The following is a 19,516-nucleotide window of genomic DNA, read 5'->3' on the forward strand; positions in this document are numbered from 1 at the left end:
GTGTGTATGCAGCTTGGGGGCTACTTCTGGACCCATTGCTGATGCTTGAGGCTCAGATGGCCTTGGTGGTGTGGAGTGCCTTCCATCAGCTTCAGCTGGTGGACCATCTGGACAGGGGTAGCCTAACATCAGTTGTCTATGTACTGGTAACCTCTAGGTTAGATTACTGCAGCATATTATACATGGGGCTGCCTCTGAGGATGATCCAGAAACTCCAGCTGGTGCAGAATTCAGTGGCCAGGTTGCTCACTTGGGGCAGGAAAGGTTGAGCATATTACACCAATCCTGGCCCTACCACACTGCCCATTAGTTCCCAGCCCCAATTCAAAGTGCTGCTTTTGACCTTGAAAGCCTTACATGGGCTCAGAACTACAATGCCTCAAGGACCGGCTCTGGACCCTGCCATCACCATCTGACACCCTTCTTCCTGTGCCCCCTACACAAGGAGGGTGGCAACATGTAAGTAGGAGACTCTTTCAGGTAGTTCGTAATTTAATGGTACCACTTGCACCATCGGGGCCTGACAAGGCCCCCAAGATCTCCTGCAATGATTTTGCAAAGTCGCTCAGATTCGGAAAGAGGTGGACTCCACCGTGGGAGCAGGGCCAGGGCAGGAGAGTGCTAAAGCCCTGTCTAGTCAAGTTGCATGGGATCAATTCCCATCGGTTACCTCCGAGGATGTGAACAGGCTGCTTGGACGAGTGAAACCAACCACCTGTCTCCTTAATCCTTGCCCATCCTGGCTAATAAAAGTGAGCCAGGAAGGGCTGGGCGATGGGCTCTGCAGGGTTGTGAATTCTTCACTCTGTGAGGGAGTCTTCCCAGCCCCACTGAAAGAGGCGGTCATTAAACTGCTTCTTAAAAAAACATCTTTGGACCCGGCCTTGGCCCAGTATACCTGAAGGAGTGTCTCCACCCCCATTGTTCAGCCCAGACACTGAGGTCCAGCGCCAAGGGCCTTCTGGTGGTTCCCTCACTGTGAAAAGTGAAGCCACAGGGAACCAGGCAGAGGGCCTTCTTGGTAATGGCGCCCACCCTGTGGAAGGCCCATCAGATATCAGGGAAATAAACAACTATCTGACTTTTAGAAGACATCTGAAAACAGCCCTGTTTAGGGAAGTTTTTAATGTTTGAAGTTTTATTCTGTTTTTAATGTTCTGTTGAAAGCTGCCCGGAGTGGCTGGGGAAACCCAGCCAGATGGGTGGGGTAGAAATAACAAATTATTATTATTATTATTATTATTATTATTATTATTATTATTATTATTAAATTTTCTGCAGTGGCTCCCATTTGTGGAATGCTCTCCCCAGGGAGGCTCACCTGGCACCTTTGTTACATATTTGTAGTCACCAGGCAGAGTCATTCATCTTCGCCCAGGCCTTTGGTTAATTAAACAACTTTTGTGTATGAGGGGGGAGGTGTATTGTTTTTGTTTTTTCTTTGTTATGCATTCGTGTGTTTTTATGCTGTAAACTGCTCAGTGTTCCTCAGGGGAAGGCCGGTATAAACATTTTAATAATGATAATGATGATGTGCTCTTTTTCCAGAAAGAGAGGTGCCAGAACTCACCATGAACTCACCTCATTCTCTTAGAATGGCAGTGGTGCCCAACTGAGAGGTGCCGGAATTCAGTTCCGGCAAGTTCCGGCTGAAAGAAAGTGCTGAAGATAATGCTAGCCTGTTAGACTGAGGTACAGTGAAGGATGCTGTCCCTTCCGGCATTTGTGTGTGTTTTGGAATGGGCAGGAGCAAGCAGAGTATGAAGATTCAGCTGTGGAATGGATGGTGATGTTTGGTTGCTCTGTCTGCCTTTGCTACCCTGGTCAGGCAATGTACAGCATGAATATTTAAATGCTGGTATTTATTAGGTGATCAGACTTTGGTTACAAGTTATTTATTTACACGCTCCGATGTAGAATGTGTGACATAACGAGCCAGCTAATCAAACATTAACTATTCAACAGTTTTATGTAAATTAAGACTGCCTGTGAGGTAATGGAGACTTTTCTGGCACATTGACTTGTGGGAAGCCCTCTTTCAACTCACTTAGTTATTTGACTGGTTTTCCTCCATTCAGCAGGAGTAGTTTATATGTTCCTGATGGAATGGGAACATATTTGGCAGGAATGGTTTGAGCCAGAATGAAACCATGGGCTCAGCCTGAGGACTCTTGGGCTTTACTGGTCCAATAGACAACCGCAGTTGCCTTCAATTGATAGGCCTCTGTTATTCAAGGACCCATATTTACTTTAGTGCAGGGATGGGGAAATTGTGGTTCTCCAAATGCAGTTGGACACTAGTTCCCATCAGCCCCAGCCAGCATGGCCAATAGTCAGGAGTGATGGGAGTTGTAGTCCAACAACATGTGGAGGTCTGTAGGTTCCCTGGCCCTGATTTAATGTGTCTCTCACCTGAGCCCTTGACTCACTGCAGAAACCCTTTAGCAAATCATCAGAGTTTTGGGGAAAAGGAATATCCATTTTCAATATTTGCACCTTGAGGCCAGCATTTTTATGTGGTGGGCAATGGTCTTGTTGACTTTAAAAAAAAAACACACACCCAAATATTGGCTTGATAAAGCATTAGAAAAAGAAAACATACAGGGAAAGAAATTTCACAAATGACAGAAAATAGTGAGACGCCATTGAAAGTTTCTCCATCAGGTTTCCTTAAATATAATTCATTTCTCAGGTATTGCAAAAGCTGTATAATTTTCCACTGAATTAATGCTAGGAAAGATTTTGCACATTTACTCATTTCCAAACAGGAATCGATGAACAGTTTCTCTGTGTCTCTACGGAGGAGGGGATATAACCCTTGCTGAGAAGGGGATATAAGTTTGGCACACTGCAAATCCAACATTTAGTCAGCTTCCCTTTGGATGTTTCAACAATAATTTTCTCAGGTAGGGCCAGGAAAGACCCCTGTCTTAAACCTTGGCATAGATGATAACTGAGCAAGGTGAACCAGTGAGCTGACTTAGTAAAAGGCAACTCCCCGTGTTCCTGTGTATAGAGTTTCACCTGGCAAGAGAGGTGTGGCCCTAAAAAACACAGCTGGGGAGCCACTCTCCATTAGAGTTGAGGGATGCTAACTGTGATCTCCAGAGCCTGGTATTGCTTCAAAACTGAGCCAAACCTTTGTGCCTTTTTTTTTTTTTTTTTTTGCATCAGCTATGCTGACACCTATAAGGATGTAACTGACACACCCAGCTAGGATCCTCACTAACACACCAAGTCAAATATTGACCTTCAAAGTTTTCTGCTGTTTTGCTTCTGATTTCTCTTCCTCCACCAGCAGCATAGAGAGGAATAGCAATGGTGGCAGCACCCTCACCTGTCCACCAGAGGGCACCACCACCACCACCACTGACTAGTATTAAGAGACAGAAACCTGCCTGAATTCATGATCACCAGCTAAGGCGTATGGCAGACAAAGCTCGGTTTATTATGTGTGTCCCCCTCTCCCTGCATTAAAGCCTGGAAGAGCTGCTCTTCACTCATGGCTTTTGGATGGTGATGGTAATAGAGAAGGTCCAGGTTCATACCTGTAAGCTATGGCTAACATTAACTGAAGTTCATAAACCACAAACCTTGATCAACAAGTGGCTTTAATCATGGTTAATAATCCATAGCTAAGTGACTGGGCTGGGTTCACACATACAGCCAAGCCATACTTTAGCTAATAATAATAGTAATAATAATAATAATAATAATAATTTTGGCTTTTTTCAAGGGCAATTCTTGCTTAAGCACAAAATGTAGATTTGTCAATTTTGTGTATACTCTCTCTCTTTAAAAAAGCAAAAATCTTGTTGAGAACAGTTTTAGTTAATCACACCCTAAAATTTATTGGTAGCAGATTCAGGGCAGGCAAAAGCGGTTCTTCACATAACATGTCATCACTGCATGAAATTCACTGCACAACATAAGAGGGCCGCTGACTTGAGCGGCTCTAAAAAACAGCATGAAGGAAATTTTGGAATGCTGAGTAGGGCCACTCCAAAATTTGCTGGACTGCAACTCCCACCATGCCTGACCATTGGTCAGGCTGGCTGGGGCTCATGGGAGTTGAAGGCTATCAATGTCTAATGGTCTATCGGCTCCCCAGCCCCAGATAAACTCATGGAGATACCATGAAGTAGAAAGTAAGGCCAGTTTCGGAGATCGTGGCCCAGTGAATGCCAGTTGCTGGGGAGGTAACGGTAGAGGAGGCGTTCTCATGTAGGTAGGGATGTCAGAGAATTCTGACCAAAAATGGAAATAAGCAGACCAGGCAGTTTGCTTTTTCTTCTGCAGTCAGGAACGGACACCATTCACACAAATACAACTGGCAATCATTCACATTGCTGTTGGGCAGTTTGAAGTCTGCTGTCCATTTGCTGACATTGGAAGCTGCCTTGCATCGAATCAGACCATTGGTGCATCTATCTCAGAGGCCCATCATATGTCGCTGGACCTCCAGTAGCCCCAGCAAGTGTGGCCAATGCTCAGGAATGATGGGTGTTGGAGTGAAACAACATCTGGGAGGGGGGGGCGCACAGTTTCCTCAGCCCTGGTCTGCACTGACTGACAGCAACTCCCCAGGAATGGAGAGGAGACTTTTCCAGCCCCGTCTGCAGATATCGGGGACTGATGGTCTGCATGGAATTAGGTTCTTGAAAATTTGTTTGCTGTGCTATTTGTGTCATTGAAGAAGAAGAAGAGTTTGAATTTGATATCCCGCTTTATCACTACCCTAAGGAATCATAGAATCATAGAGTTGGAATAGACCACAAGGGCCATCGAGTCCAACCCCCTGCCAAGCAGGAAACACCATCAGAGCACTCCTGACATATGGTTCTCAAGCCTCTGCTTAAAGACCTCCAAAGAAGGAGACTCCACCACACTCCGAACATGCCCAGCTCCCTTAGCCGTTCCTCATAAGGCATCGTTTCCAGGCCTTTGACCATTTTGGTTGCCCTCCTCTGGACACGTTCCAGTTTGTCAGTGTCCTTCTTGAACTGTGGTGCCCAGAACTGGACACAGTACTCCAGGTGAGGTCTGACCAGAGCAGAATACAGTGGCACTATTACTTCCCTTGATCTAGATGCTCTACTCCTATTGATGCAGCCCAGAATTGCATTGGCTTTTTTAGCTGCCGCGTCACACTGTTGGCTCATGTCAAGTTTGTGGTCAACCAAGACTCCTAGATCCTTTTCACATGTACTGCTCTCAAGCCAGGTGTCACCCATCTTGTATTTGTGCCTCTCATTTTTTTTGCCCAAGTGCAATACTTTACATTTCTCCCTGTTAAAGTTCATCCTGTTTGTTTTGGCCCAGTTCTCTAATCTGTCAAGGTCGTTTTGAAGTGTGATCCTGTCCTCTGGGGTGTTAGCCACCCCTCCTAGTTTGGTGTCATCTGCAAATTTGATCAGGATGCCCTTGAGTCCATCATCCAAGTCATTGATAAAGGAATCTCAAAGCGGCTAACATTCTCCTTTCCTTTCCTCCCCCACAACAAACACTCTGTGAGGTGAGTGAGGCTGAGAGACTTCAAAGAAGTGTGCCTGGCCCAAGGTCACCCAGCAGCTGCAGGTGGAGGAACGGAAACACGAACCCGGTTCACCAGATTACGAGTCTACCGCTCTTAACCACTACACCACACTGGCCCTCTCATTGGAAATATTACAGATGCTTCTGTACAAGATTGCAAAATAAGACAGGTCACAAAAGTGCAAACTCCATAAAGTGTTTTTCTTTTTAATCTTGATTTATAGAAAAGAGCATACAGTGTTTTTAGTCTTATTTTATAAAAGCAATCAATACATAATACCACACAGTTACAAATGAGTATTTATAACACAGTTATCCTCCTGGAAGTTATGCATACAGTGAGTTGTTGATATGCATATCCAAGGGCAGCCTACGCATTCTCTTCGGGGAGAACTATTTTTTCATACGCTGCGTTAGAGGTGGAAGACCTGAGAGTGTGTCTGTTTTCTTTCTTTACAATTCAGTCTTCAACAACTTCAGAGCTTTCTGCATATTTGCATACACTAGAAAAAGAAACAGATGATAAGTCAGGAAGGCGGGGGGGGGGGGGGGTTGTACAAAAAGTAATCTGGCATGTAATGCACATCAGTTTGAACTTTCTAAATTATGCAAACTGCAATAAACCAAATCTCACTTTAATTTCCCAGCATTTACAATAGCAGAAGCAGTGCACACTGTTAATGGTCCACACATCATTGACAACTCAGTTAAATTGGATAACACGGATTTAAATGGATTTAAGGATGCTTTTCATGCTGAGGTTTCCATACAGCGAGCCGTTATTGTGCATAGGACCCCACCATGAGGGTCATGTCAGGTGCAGAACTTGCTCTGGGAATATTTTGGCAGTGGCATGAAAACAATCTGCACCATGTTGGACCATCCATGTGGATGGATTACCGGTTTCAGGTGACATTCACATGGCATCCATATCAAAAACGACACTCTAAACTATTTACATAAATGGCATCAGTCATTTTCTATGTGTTGCTATGCATATTTATTCAGAAGTTAGGATGGTGAAATCTATCCATTTAGTTTTCTCTCAATTCCACATTTTCCCAGTCTTAAATTCAGTTATCTACATATCCACATCAGTTTGTGATTTTTTTTAAAAAAAGAAGTCATCATGAAAATTCACCAGCATTTATTACTATTTTATGCACATTTTGCAATGCTATTGTGCAACTGGAGGGAGCTCCAAAGCAGAATTTCAGACCTTCCTTTGTTCCAAATCTATGCAAAAAGCTCTGCTAGGAAATACTTACGTAATGCAATGTCTGAAGGCTCGTAAGCATAGAGGCGGTTGGAATATCTTCCAGTAATATCTGCTCTAACTGTCAGTGACGGATCTGGAGAAACAATGACCGCATTAACTTTCCATCTGCAGCCGTCAAAAAACCCTCAATGAAAATGGCTTCTACTGTCCCCATGCAAAAGATGCTTAACCACATGAATGTTGTCTATAATTCTCCAGTATGGATATGCATAGTCACTTTTTTGCATATCTGCAGGGGAAATGCTGAGAAATGTTTCCCTGCTTCTGTAGGAAGGAGCTGTCTTTGTGTGCTGTTACAGTCCACTCGAATCTCCACAATTAGCGTGAGATTCCAGGGGTGTCTGGCATGCTTACCAAAGTCTGTGTTCCCTTTTGGGACAACAAGACACAGCTGAGACTATGATGTCCTTATGACATATGGTTTTATTTACACATATAAACATCCTGCCCCTAGATGCAGAGATTGTAGGGCATTCACATCCTATGAGGGTCTGGCTCCCCTCTTGAGTGCAGCATTGGATTCAAAGAGCAGCAAAAAGCCATCCTTTGTGTCCCTTCCTTCCAGTCTGTCTTCCCCAGCTCTCCTCCTCCTCCATGCTGCTAACCAACTCCAAGGACCTCCCACAGCCTACATCATTCAGTGACATAGGTGTCAACTCCACAGGGCTGAGATGTCTTCAGCCCCTCCCCCCACCCACCCAAAGTCTGTTGGGATGGGGCTGAATCCCTCCTCCATCTTGAGGAGCCTGGCCTTGCAGTGGCGGCAGGCCTTGCTGGGACTTGCAGTGTTGGTGCTGAGTCTTGCTGGGCCTTGTGGCAGCTGTGGTGGCCCTAACAGGGCCCTGTGCCACGATGCGTGTGATGTCACACATGTGCACAATGGGGCCCCACAATGTTGGGCAGAACTCGGCGCCTCTGTTCAGAGTCAAAACCCAAAACCTGGCACCCAGCCAAGAAGGGGCTCCACTCCCCCTTGCCTGGCATTCTTGCCCTTTGATGGTTTCCTTGATGGGCCATCCCTGGTCTTTCTCCTCTACGAATGGCCCATTCAGCCCACTCTGCCAAGCTGGCTTGCCTTGTTAGCATAACTAATTCCAGGGGGTTCCCGTGTTTGGCAAAGTTTAATACTACATCCAGGAATTATGGAGTGAATCTGGCACCCACGCATTTAGGGGAATCTGGACCCCCACAAATCCATAGCAAGGCTTTGTACACCAACAAAGCTTTCCTTCTCAGCTGCTTCCACTGAACAGCTGGTGGGCAGAAATGGGACTCGGTGATTTCTCCACCCCCATCCTAAATAATAACTAAGTAAAATGTAAGCTGTAGATGTTAAAGCAATGAGCAGCATCAGCCTGAGGGGGAATCTTCTTAAGATCAGTGTCATTCGTTAACTCCTTGGAGTGTGTGTGTAAAAAATCCACCCTTTAGCCAATTTAATAAAACGAGTGGGGCATATGCTCCATTGTTTGCAGAGACGCACGTATATTGGAAATAGATTTTGGGCAGCTTATTGTTGCAGATGCAAATGTGAAACGTTTCGTTTTACACAACTACTTTTTTTGGCCCTTTATCAATCCCCTCCTTAAAACCAGGAGAGGGGAAAGCTACTTTAAATTACAAAAACTGGGTGGACATGTGGCAAGTGTATTGCATGTTAAGAGCAGTTTTATGGGACCCATCCTATAGGTCTTTGAGCAAAAACACCAATAACGCCAGTGGTACAGGAGATTCAGGTTTTGCTAGCAACAGCCACATTCTCCAGTTGGAATGCTTGCAAAACCCTGTTTCCCCCATATTGGAGATGCAACCTGGAGATAAATCAAGCTTTCGTTCCACAGTAAATATTAACTCATCTCAGCTACAGTGGTACCTTTAGTTACGAACGTAATTCATTCCAGAGGTCCGTTCTTAAGCTGAAACCATTCTTATCCTGTGGCACACTTTTGCTTATGGCACTTCCTGCTGCATCCTGGGACAAAGTTTGCAACCAGGAGCAACTACTTCTGGGTTAGTGGAGCTTGTAACCCGAAGCGTGCATAACCAGAAGCACGCCTAACCAGAGGTACCACTGTATTCAGCCTGGCATGCCCCCCCGCCAAAAAACAGAACTCTTTGACCCCTTAACTACTCACCTACAAACAGGATTCTGGGAACATACTGGCCATCTGGTGAAAGATGTTTGTCTGTGGTTTCATACTTAAAGAAAAGAAAAATAAAATACAAATATCTGTGATGCAAGCCATTTAGATCACACAGAGAACAGTCAAAATATCTATTAAACATTGCCAGTTACTTCAACATATTGAAAGGTTAGGTGGAATAGATGATGATGATGTGACAGCCATCCCCTAATGTATAATATAACAGAATCGGACCACAATGAGGATTTGATGAGCATTATAATTATTTTAGCAAGCACATCCACCCACTAAATTTCACACACAGTATTTTTCCCTATATGGAGATAATATCCACATAAGAAAAATGTATATTAAACTGTTATACATGAAGAATGCACAGGTATCCGTTTTGTTGGGAAGCTGCTCTATACTAGGGTTGCCATGTGTCCAGTTTTCTCCTGACATGTTCAGGATTCCAACGTCGAAATTTCCATCCAAGGGGGATTTTTAAAAATTGACAAAGCGTCCAGGTTTTTGCAAACAGAACCAGGAAGTGTCTTCCCAAAAATAGGCCAACAACTTTTTGGGTGATCCCCCTCTCCCCCCCCAATAAGCTCAACAACTGTTTGTGTCTAGATTTTTACTTATTGAAATATGGCAACCCTATCTATATATTACTTTCCCAATAATCGTGGCAATCTAAACACTTGCCTATTTTTCTAAAAACAGCAACCACCCTTATACAGAGTGCTTCCATTTTGGAAAGATGCCCTGTGTGAACCAGCTCTAGGTAGAATTAAATACCGGTAGATCAACTTGAAACTTGGCCGAGAGAATAATTGCTTTATTACAAAACAGAGCACTTGGTCAGGTGTCAAAGAAAACTTACAACAAGATTGAGGAGAACAAACTTCTCAGCCAATTTCTGTATCTCTTTGTGTTCAGCAAATACCTTCTTCAGTGCTAGAATGGGAGAAGAAATTAGACTCACTATTAGAAAAAAAAAGAAAGAATCTGAAACATAGAAAGAACATTATGTATCTATTGTCAGTACAGATCAAATAAAAATTCATGAACGCTTAAGGCCTGAAGGCCTAATAAAGATCACTGTAAAATGAAAGAGATAAGCTAAAGGCTCAAAAGTTTAGAAACAGGTCTGGGAATGAAAGGAGGTCAAGGTTATCGCAATCAATGTTTTGGGTTTTTGGAACCTGGATTCTTTTGCTTAGCAAAGGAATTCATAAGAAGCCTGAGGCTGAAATCCAAATTCCACTTACCAGGGAGTAAACCTCACTGAATTCAGTGGGACTTACTTCTGAGTAGACAGAGGATTGCAGCTTAAGACAGGAAACTGCACTTACTGATTTACTCATGCTATGTCACTCTAGTTTGAATTATACAATAAATGTTTCATTTCTAAGGAGATAAGTGCTGGATCTAAGGCCCACCTGAAAACCAGTCTCTTAAGTGAACAGAAAACATATTCACAACTGTCAAAGAATGCATGGAGTTTGGGTGTTCATACGATGTGTGGACAGGATATCATTACGAGCTCTTCGGCACAAATTTGTCAATCTCTGTTTCTGACTGTGATCATTTGTGAGGGGGCGGGGGGGAATGTAAATAGAAATTTCTGCCTTCCATTTATCTAAACCTCCCCAGTTATTAAGTATGGGATAAAAATATAGATTATGCTTTCAGTGTAAAAAGAGCCGGTTTATTGTTGTTATTATTATTATTGGTAGTAATTGTATTTGCTTGGATGTAGACCAAAATATTATATGTCTGTTGGAAAGAATGCTACCTTGACTGTGAGGGCAGTCTTCTAAATGGTGGATGATCATTATAGGTTTGTTGCTGAAAAGAAGAAAAGGTCCATTTTAGAATCTCACAGTAGCAGGCGATAAAAAGAGCAAAACTCATGATGGACAAAAATCTCAATGACTTAAGATTTAAGGTCCTGGAAAAAGGTATTGAAACATTTCTCAATTCTTAGAGTGGAAGGAGGAGACCTTCACACGCCATAGTGAAAACCATGTGGAGATAGGGGAACTTACTTTGTCCTGGCTTTATGGAGAGCTTCTTCATAAGTCTGAGTCCAGATAAGCTGATCTCCCCAGCCTGAAAGGAAATGATGAATGGAATTTAGTTTTAAAGCATATTATAATTGAGGAGGCATTAATCCTATAACCAGTTGTAGGGTTGCCATATTTTGAAGAGCAAGAAAGAGGGCCCATTTGCCGACTTCTACTTTTAACTATGGATCACTATGACAACACACATTTTACATACCCATGAAAAAGAGGATGTGTCCTGGAAAAAGGGGACACATGGCAACTGAACTGAGTCCTGAACAAAGGCAACTCTAAGTGAGGCTTAGTGCTGCTCATCAGGCAATGGCTTTTCCCACCCGCCTTGCCCTACCCTCCAGACCTAGTAGCCATGATAAGGGAGCTGTTTCCAGAGGAAGAATTGTGAGGGGAGAAAGACTTTCTGTTTGCCATCAGGGGTTGGTTGGTTCAATCTGTGCTGCCTCAATTCCAGTCTGAGGAACCTTCAGAAGGGAGTTGCAGCCATGCACATCGTGTGTATTTGTATTTTAATGAGCTGAACAGAGTGAAAGATTATGAGTCTTCGATGCTATTTTGTTAATGTTGATATTATTTTATAGATTATAAATGCTGTATTTGTTAATCATATAATATGACTTTTGCTTACATTTTTGATGTTTGGCTTGTTTTTTAGTTGTTGTTTTGTTAACAGTGTTTTATAGATTGCAATTGTTTCCCTGATGATTTGTGAATTATCCTATATGATTTACGCTGTGTTTGTGATGTCCTCTCATGTTTATTGTGTTCTGTCATGTTGTTATTATTTATTGTTTGTAAGATGCTTTGGGATACATTCGAATGAAAAGTGGCATAGAAATATAATAAAGCAAATATAATAAAACAAATCACAAATTTCCAGCTATATAACCTTATGCCAGTTAGCCCAAATACCTCCTGCCAACACCATATTTTTAGGTGTTACTGTATTTACACAAATGTAATACGTACTTTTTTTGGCCAAATTATGTTGCGAAAATTAGGGTACACCCTAGTTTTGATGGCACATTTACATGCGCCAGTGAATACTTTTTTGGTTTCAAGGTTTTGAAAATTGAGGTGCCCATTAGATTTGATGGTGCATTAGATTTGCGTAAATACGCTATTCCCCCCCCCCCAAACCCCTTGATTAATTGCAATGATTTCTTCAAATGCTGGCATTAATCTGAACTAGCACTCACTTCAAGTCCAATGTGAAATTTAGATAATTACCTGCTACGAATTACCGACTGTTGGAGAAATGTCCCCTGAGGCTTCCTTATTTAAATAATGTGCACCCCCTCCTTATTGAGAAAAGACCCTCTTACACTACAATCTTATAACAACGTATAAGGGGTAAGCCTCACTGAACTCAGTGACACTCACTTCCAAGTAGATATATGTAGTGCAGTTTTGTAAGTTATCAAAGGGCAGGATCCATCAGAACAAGCCTGTGAGATAGGTTAGGTTAAGAGAGGTCACCCAGTCAGCTTCATGAGTGAATTGGAATTGGAATCCTGGTTTCCCATGTCCTAGTCCAACACTCTAATTGCTACAAACCCGCTTGGGTCTGTTCTGAATCTCCCATCATTTTGCTTCATTGGGTGGTCTGGGTTCTAGTATTTTGAGAAAGGGTTAAAAGAGCAACACCACCCTGTCTTCCCATGCACTCAGCTAGTGTTCCTTTACCTCTGGAGAGAGTCTGGGGCAGTTTGGGACGGGTTTCTTTTACATCCTTCTTTTCACTTTTCACAGTAGTGTCTTTCGCTGAAATGTACGAGACGGCGACGAGCAAAAGCAATACCGATGCAAGGCTCTTCTCCATGGTTGAAGCTAGGGGGAGAAAAAAAGCATCAAGGATTTATTCAGCTGCATTACAGAACAGGAGACTATTAGGTATGGAACAATAGAGGCATGCAATCAACCTTGCTGGCTAAGTTACAAGCAATGGAATGGAATTACTCTAGTTCCAGCTTGGTCACAGTAAAAAAAAAGGAGCAACCGAATGTTAAGTGCTACATACAACATGCATGAGAAACTCGGCTTGGGCCTCAGTGTATAGTATGCATAGAAGGAAGTCCTTCTGTGCTCAAGCAGGGATGGGAAACTATATACAGTTTTATGCACCATTTACCTTGGTATATGCATATTTGTGCACATTACTTGGCTGGCGAATTGCATTGCAACATTCAGAGAAGTGTGAATTTTGAAGGATGGCTGTGTTTCATTTTGCTTACTGTTTTAGAAAGTGTGAATTAGGTAGATTTGCTTAAAAAGCAAACTGAATCCAATTTCTTCCCCATCCTATAACGAAACCTTCCATTGACGGATACATTGTGAAGACAAACAGAGCTAAATGTAACTCTACTGTGATATTCAAAGCTGATACTTTGAATTAAAAACTAACCTTTATTTCCCAGGCACTAATTTGGTGTTTACAGTGGACTTGAAGAAAATGGAGCCATGCAAAGCAAATCAAAGTATTTTCGAGGCCCTTGCCTTGGGTTGTGAGGAGTGAAACACTTCTCTCAGTGTGGTGACAACAGGGAAATATTTAGGAGACAATGAAATCAAAGTAGTTTCAAATCCCTAGGCTTGCCAAGTTGGCTATGCTCTGACAGCCAGTGTCCACTCAATGCACCCCAAAGCTGCAGTCTTATGCACAGTTACCCTTGTATAAGACCCACTGAGCACAGGGGTACTTAATTCAGAGTAAGCATTGCAGGGAGTTGGACTAGATGACCCTCAGGATCCCTCCTATCTCTACAATTCTATGAGTCTACGTGTTAAGATTGTGCTGTGTGTCTTCACATATGATGCATTCCCCACCCCCCAAATGTACAGCCTGATCTTATCCATGTTTACTCAGAAGTAAGCCCCATGGTGTTCGGTTGGACTTGCTCTCTTGTAAGTGTATATATTGAGCACTGCAGCCTTGAAGTTTTCTAAGCCAATTAAAAGTCACACAGTAAGTTTTCGAATGAAGGCATCTCAAGATGCTAATTCTGCTAGCATTTCCAATGCTCCCTGTCTTGACGGTGAACACAATTCTGAATGAATCTGATTAACCTCATTTTAGTCCAATTATAGATCTGTTGGTTTCAAAATCCTGACTTTTAAAAATAGCATCCATCGCTACGGGGGACAGACAGTTGATGCTAAGACCTGACGATTCTCACTCAATGTGGCAGACTGCAAATTTGAGAGAAGCAAAGGGTTTTCTGCAGGTCTCAGGACCAATTCAACAGTGGTGGCATATTGAAGCATGGGCTGTTGCTGTTTAATCTTACACAAAGACTGGTTAGTTTAGCTGCATGATGCACAGAGCTGGGTCCTCCATTCCAACTGAGGATTCCACCTCACTCTGCCCAATGGCAGGACCGGCCCTGGAGTTTTGATCAGTATCTCAGTTTAGACCCCAACTGCAGGGAACAGCAGAAGTTCTATTTAAAGGCATGACTTTCCAAACACACACACACACACACACAGAGAGAGAGAGAGAGAGAGAGAGCAGATGTCCAACTTAAGAAGAAGTAGTGATGGTGCAGAACCCTCCTCTCCACCAATATGCAGCATGTCCCTCCACATGCTTTCCACCCAGGTGAGCTTTGATGCTGGAGATGCACACAGGGCTGGGAGAAAAAGTTCTGGGATGAGGGGCTGTGGGTAAGTAGCAGAGAAGGGTCTCAGCTGCACACCCCATTTGGCTCTCTAGATTGGCCCCAGGTTTCTGGGACAGCCTTGCAGAGAGTAGGTCTGCCTCCATCAAATTTGGCTGAGGAGGAATAATAACGGTACCATTTGAGATAATCAAGACCCTGCTCTGAAGATCAAGCGGGGCTGATATGGTCAGGATTAAGTCTACTATGCTCAAAAATCAGGAAATACAATTTTCAAGCATGTTACTCATCTTCCATATTTTCTTCTCAGATTTTCTACAACAATCAGGAAACAATGGTGGCCAAAATGGGCATTCTGAAGCTTCAATCCTAAGCATATTAACTTGGAAGGAAGTTTGAATGATATCGAATGGGGCTGATTTTCAGGTTTTGGATTTGTGTTTTTTTAAAAGGGACTGCAATCCTGTACACACTTACATGACGGTAAATGCCGTGCAACATGTTAGGACTTACTTTGCAGAATAAGCATGCACAGGTTTGTTTTATTAAAGTGACAGACACCCTTATGTCTTCATGGGGGAAATTAAAATAGGCAAGTTTTTGGAGGGGCATTTGGCTTTTTAAGAAAACAGGCAGCAAGGACATATTGTCATCCTTTGAAACCACAGGGGCATTTAAGTAGGCCAGTATGCATCCAGCGGAGTCCCTTTTTATGGCACAGCTGATGTCAATGGGCCCTGTGTCAGCATCAGGGAAGCGGGAAGAAACACAACTGGGCAAAAAATGGAAGAAGTGGGTGGGTGTGGGGCACAATCCTTTCAAGCAGCAGAAGATAGACAGCTGAGAAGATTCAAGACTGGTAAATGCAGTACACAGAAACCATAGCACCATAGAAGAAAACAGAGCTTTGACAAAGGCATTAGAACAGGGGCCAGCAAACTTTTTCAGGCAGGGACCAGTCCACTGTCCCTCAGACCTTGTGGGGGGGCAGACTATATTTTTTTTGGGGGGAAATGAACAAATTCCTATGCCCCACAAATAACCCAGAGATGCATTTTAAATAAAAGGACACTTTCTACTCATGTAAAAACACGCTAATTCTCGGACCGTCCATGGGCCGGATTTAGAAGGCGCTTGGGCCAGATCCGGCCCCCGGGCCTTGGTTTGCCTACCCATGCGTTAGAAAGTGCTTGCACTTGCCAAACAGGAAATCAGACAAGGGGGTGGGGATCAGAGCTGTTAGCAGATCCAGTGGGAAAGCAATGACTGACAAAAGTTGCTTCTTCAAAAAGAAAATAGAATCACAAAGGTTTGTAAAGCTCAACACACACACACACACACACTCTTGTGGTCATCAGCATAGTTAGTGAAAGAAACAGCAAAACACTCTAGCTGCTTTTCTTAGAACTGCTGCACAGCCCTTTCACTGCCCTTTCACTGCTCCGGTCTTCCCAGCCTGTTCTTTGTTACCTGCCCATCAATAAGTAACCTGACTCACAGGCTCAGAGGACTCTGAACAGGTGCTTTGCTAAGCCCAGAGCTGATCATCTTACCTGCTCTGCCCTTCTCCTCCTTTGAGAAACTGCTAAAGTGTTCCAAGTTTCAGTGTGAACAAGGAAGGTATGGTATGCCTATTTATGCACCTGGGCACACCTCATCCCCACCCACAAGCTGTGGCATTTGAATACTTCTGATGCAGGGGGAAACCTCTATTTTATTTTTATTTTTTTAAAGAAAATAAACAAAAGACAAGATGTTTGCAAGTAATTTCTGAAACAAATAAATGCCATCAGCGTACAGTGTATCAGTAGTTTTAGAAAAGTAAAATTTATATGTGTATATGAGAGTTTGGGGAAATATATTTTCTGATGTGGGCAATGAGCCAAATCCAGGTAAGCATAAATCAAGGCTTCTGATTTGCCTGAAGGCTGATCTGGCCTTTTGTGATTGGACAGAAGCTTCATTCTAAAGCACAGGTCTGCAATTCCTTTGAGAAGATGAAATTGGATATGAATTTCAGCGTGAATTAAATGGTCACTGTACTGAGTACAGGGCACTGATCCAGATCAAAGAAGCCAAGGGAAATGCCAAATGAAAATGGAACCTGACAGTTCATCTTCCAAAGCAGGGTGTGGTATTGGCCCACAATTCCCATTGCCCGTAGGACTTGGAGCCTCACAGCAAGGTCACTGGTTCCCCACCATTGCTTTCAAGTGCCTTTTACATCACTCCAGTGTTGGAAACCATGCTGAAAATATGAATCTCATCATTTAAGGAGGGAGCTGCCCAGACCCTCTGCCTTCAGTGTGAAATGATTTTATTGGGCTGGATGCAACTAAGCCAGTATACACTAGTGGAAGCCGGTGCTGAGACTCCTGCTAGCTCAATGGGCTTGCCTCCCTCTCCTCTCGCCTGGGCGCCCCATCTCCCCCAAATCTACTCTGGAGAGTCAGGAGAACCCCCAGGACAGCAGGCAGAGGAAGGAGAGGGGAGGTCATCCCATCTGCCACTGCTTGCATTGATGAAGCACTCAAATCAGTGCACTGTTGAATCCCACCTGGTGTTCTTCTTGGAATAGTAGCTGTTTCCTAGCAACGAAAGGAATAGATGCTGAACTGAACAGATTGCTAAGTGAATTTCTATATAAGGGAGGCTTATCAATACTACCATGCATGCAATTTGATGTGGTGAACATTGTATTTCACAAGTACATACCCTTAATTGTGTGTGAGTACTGAGCCAGGGACTGCATTGAGTAGGAAGGTCTGAAGGGAGATTCTTTTATATATATATAAAGTCTTATTGAATTTAGTAGATAACAAAACATTCTTATGAATGGTATAACAAAAAATACAAATAAAAACCACTTCATTCCTAAGCAATTCATTTCACCAAACATTCTTACTCAGTTACATAAGACTTCCCAATGTGTTTGCTGATTCTATTTTCCAGTTGTAGTAATAATTATTACTCCCGTTGTTCGGTCCCAGCTCCTGTCAACCTAGCAGTTCGTTGAGCTCCCGTTGTTCGGTCCCAGCTCCTGCCAACCTAGCAGTTCGAAAGCATGCAGTGCAAGTAGATAAATAGGTACTGCTCCGGCGGGAAGGTAAACAGCGTTTCCGTGATCTACTTTGGTTTCGCCAGAAGTGGCTTAGTCATGCCGGCCACATGACCCAGAAAAACTGTCTGTGGAAGTGGACAAACACCGGCTCCCTTGGCCTTTAAAGTGAGATGAGCGCTGCAACCCCAGAATTGTTCATGACCGGACTTAACTGTCAGGGGTCCCTTTACCTTTGCTGTTAGTATTGTCTTATAATTTCCGACATCTTTTTGTATCCTACTTGCGATATTTTTGGTTACTAATTTATACAGAAATCATTCAAATTCTGCCATAGAAAGGAGATTCTTACCAAGGTGGGCTCAAATAAACTAGTTGACCGTCCTTCTGTGGATCAGGGCCCCTACATTACTAGTTTTTCTGATTATGGGGAAGCTTCTAAGAGCAGGAAGATTGGAGACGGAACAGAGAACTGCAAGTGACCCCTTTCTGAGTTGCCATCTCTCAAGGCTGTAATTGAACAGAGAGCGTAATGCACTCTCAAAAATAGTACAGCCCAAGCTTTCTAGATCAATAGCCAGCACCTTGAATTGTGCTAGAAAGGGAAGAGGAAGCCATGAGAGCTGTTAAAGCATCACCTACAACACCAAGTTTGGCACAGATTGTTCCAGATATTTGCTGCTCTCATTAAGCCTTAACAGCTACCAGTGTTCTCCTGATGTAAAAAATGACAGAGAGTTTTATGACACCTTAAAGATTTATGAATATATAATGGCATAAGATTTTGTGGATTGAGGCTACTTCACTAGATGCAAGAAGTGTTCTCGTCAGCAGCTGCAGCTGTAGGGGGGAAAACATTGTAAACTGTGGGGTAAAATCCAGCCAAAGTTTAATTCTTGCAGAACTGTACTCTATACATTTCACAGGCATTTGACTCCATAGTTTACAATTTTCCCCCGATCCACATATAACTACCATGTTTAATTGATGTTTGAAATAATCTTTGTGAAATACTTTAAAAATGGAACAAAAAACAAAATCTGTACAGGTAACAACAACAACAACAATAACAACAACAATTTATTATTTATACCCCACCCATCTGGCTGGGTTTCCCATCTGATTATCTGATATAATTTCCCATCTGATATCTGGTTCTGATATCGCAGTAATAAAAGCTTAGAAAGTGCAGGTAAACCTTCTGTAGCACACACACACACTTTGTGGCCCCTTCAAGATCAACATGATAATTGTAGCATATGTTTCCATGGACTAAATTGAGCTACACCTAAAGTGAGCTACAAACATGCAGTCATTGGTAGTTTTGCTAACTATGGGGAAGGGGCATTTGCACAGCAATAGAGCACCTGTTTCTAATGTAAATGCTTCCTGACTGAATTCTTGGCATTGCCAAACAGGACTGGGAATATCCCCTCTGTGAAGCCCTGGAGAGGCACTGCCAGCCAGTGTAGACATTACTGTGCTAAATGGACCAATGGTCTGACTCAGTAGGAGGCAGCGCCCAGTGTCCCCACTTTGTGAGATGAATGAAGCATTTATCCTTGGTGGATAGAAGGCTATAGAAGTGTATGGGTGGGGAAGAAAATTTTGTAAACAGTGGGGTCCAGAGTCTGCAAAATAGAGAGGGCAGTCACAGTAGGCCTGCGACAACCACCACCACCATTTCTTGGCTGTTTCATGCTGTCTCTGCTATAATTGACATAATTTTTTGCTGCCTTTTATTGTTTTGTTGTTGATGATTTTATTTTTCCTATACAGTCGTACCTTGGTTTCCGAACAGAATGCGTTCCAGA

At 43.1% G+C, this 19,516-nt stretch overlaps 1 protein-coding gene across 1 annotated transcript; it reads right to left on the reverse strand.

Annotated features, from left to right (window-relative positions):
* Positions 1 to 5,726: 5,726 nt before the first annotated feature.
* Positions 5,727 to 16,333, reverse strand: AGR2 (anterior gradient 2, protein disulphide isomerase family member). Its single transcript, XM_028751385.2, has 8 exons — positions 16,198 to 16,333; positions 12,714 to 12,857; positions 10,995 to 11,058; positions 10,742 to 10,794; positions 9,827 to 9,900; positions 8,950 to 9,013; positions 6,804 to 6,887; positions 5,727 to 6,038 (listed from the first exon to the last, which is right to left on the reverse strand). Exons 2-8 carry the CDS (start codon positions 12,847 to 12,849, stop codon positions 5,989 to 5,991), a joined length of 525 nt encoding a protein of 174 aa, XP_028607218.2. The 5' UTR covers positions 12,850 to 12,857; positions 16,198 to 16,333; the 3' UTR covers positions 5,727 to 5,988.
* Positions 16,334 to 19,516: the final 3,183 nt, after the last annotated feature.

Source organism: Podarcis muralis, chromosome 12 (assembly GCF_964188315.1).
Source record: "Podarcis muralis chromosome 12, rPodMur119.hap1.1, whole genome shotgun sequence".
Taxonomy (NCBI): domain Eukaryota; kingdom Metazoa; phylum Chordata; class Lepidosauria; order Squamata; family Lacertidae; genus Podarcis; species Podarcis muralis.

What these genes read in the sequence shown, in the direction of transcription:
- AGR2 (XM_028751385.2), bottom strand. Translation starts at nt 12,849, where the DNA reads ATGGAGAAGAGCCTTGCATCGGTATTGCTTTTGCTCGTCGCCGTCTCG. An exon ending in TCCCAGAATCCTGTTTGTAG is followed by an intron (nt 6,888 to 8,949) that starts GTGAGTAGTTAA and finishes TTGTTTCTCCAG; the next exon opens with ATCCGTCACTGACAGTTAGA. An exon ending in GCCTTCAGACATTGCATTAC is followed by an intron (nt 6,039 to 6,803) that starts GTAAGTATTTCC and finishes TTCTTTTTCTAG; the next exon opens with TGTATGCAAATATGCAGAAA.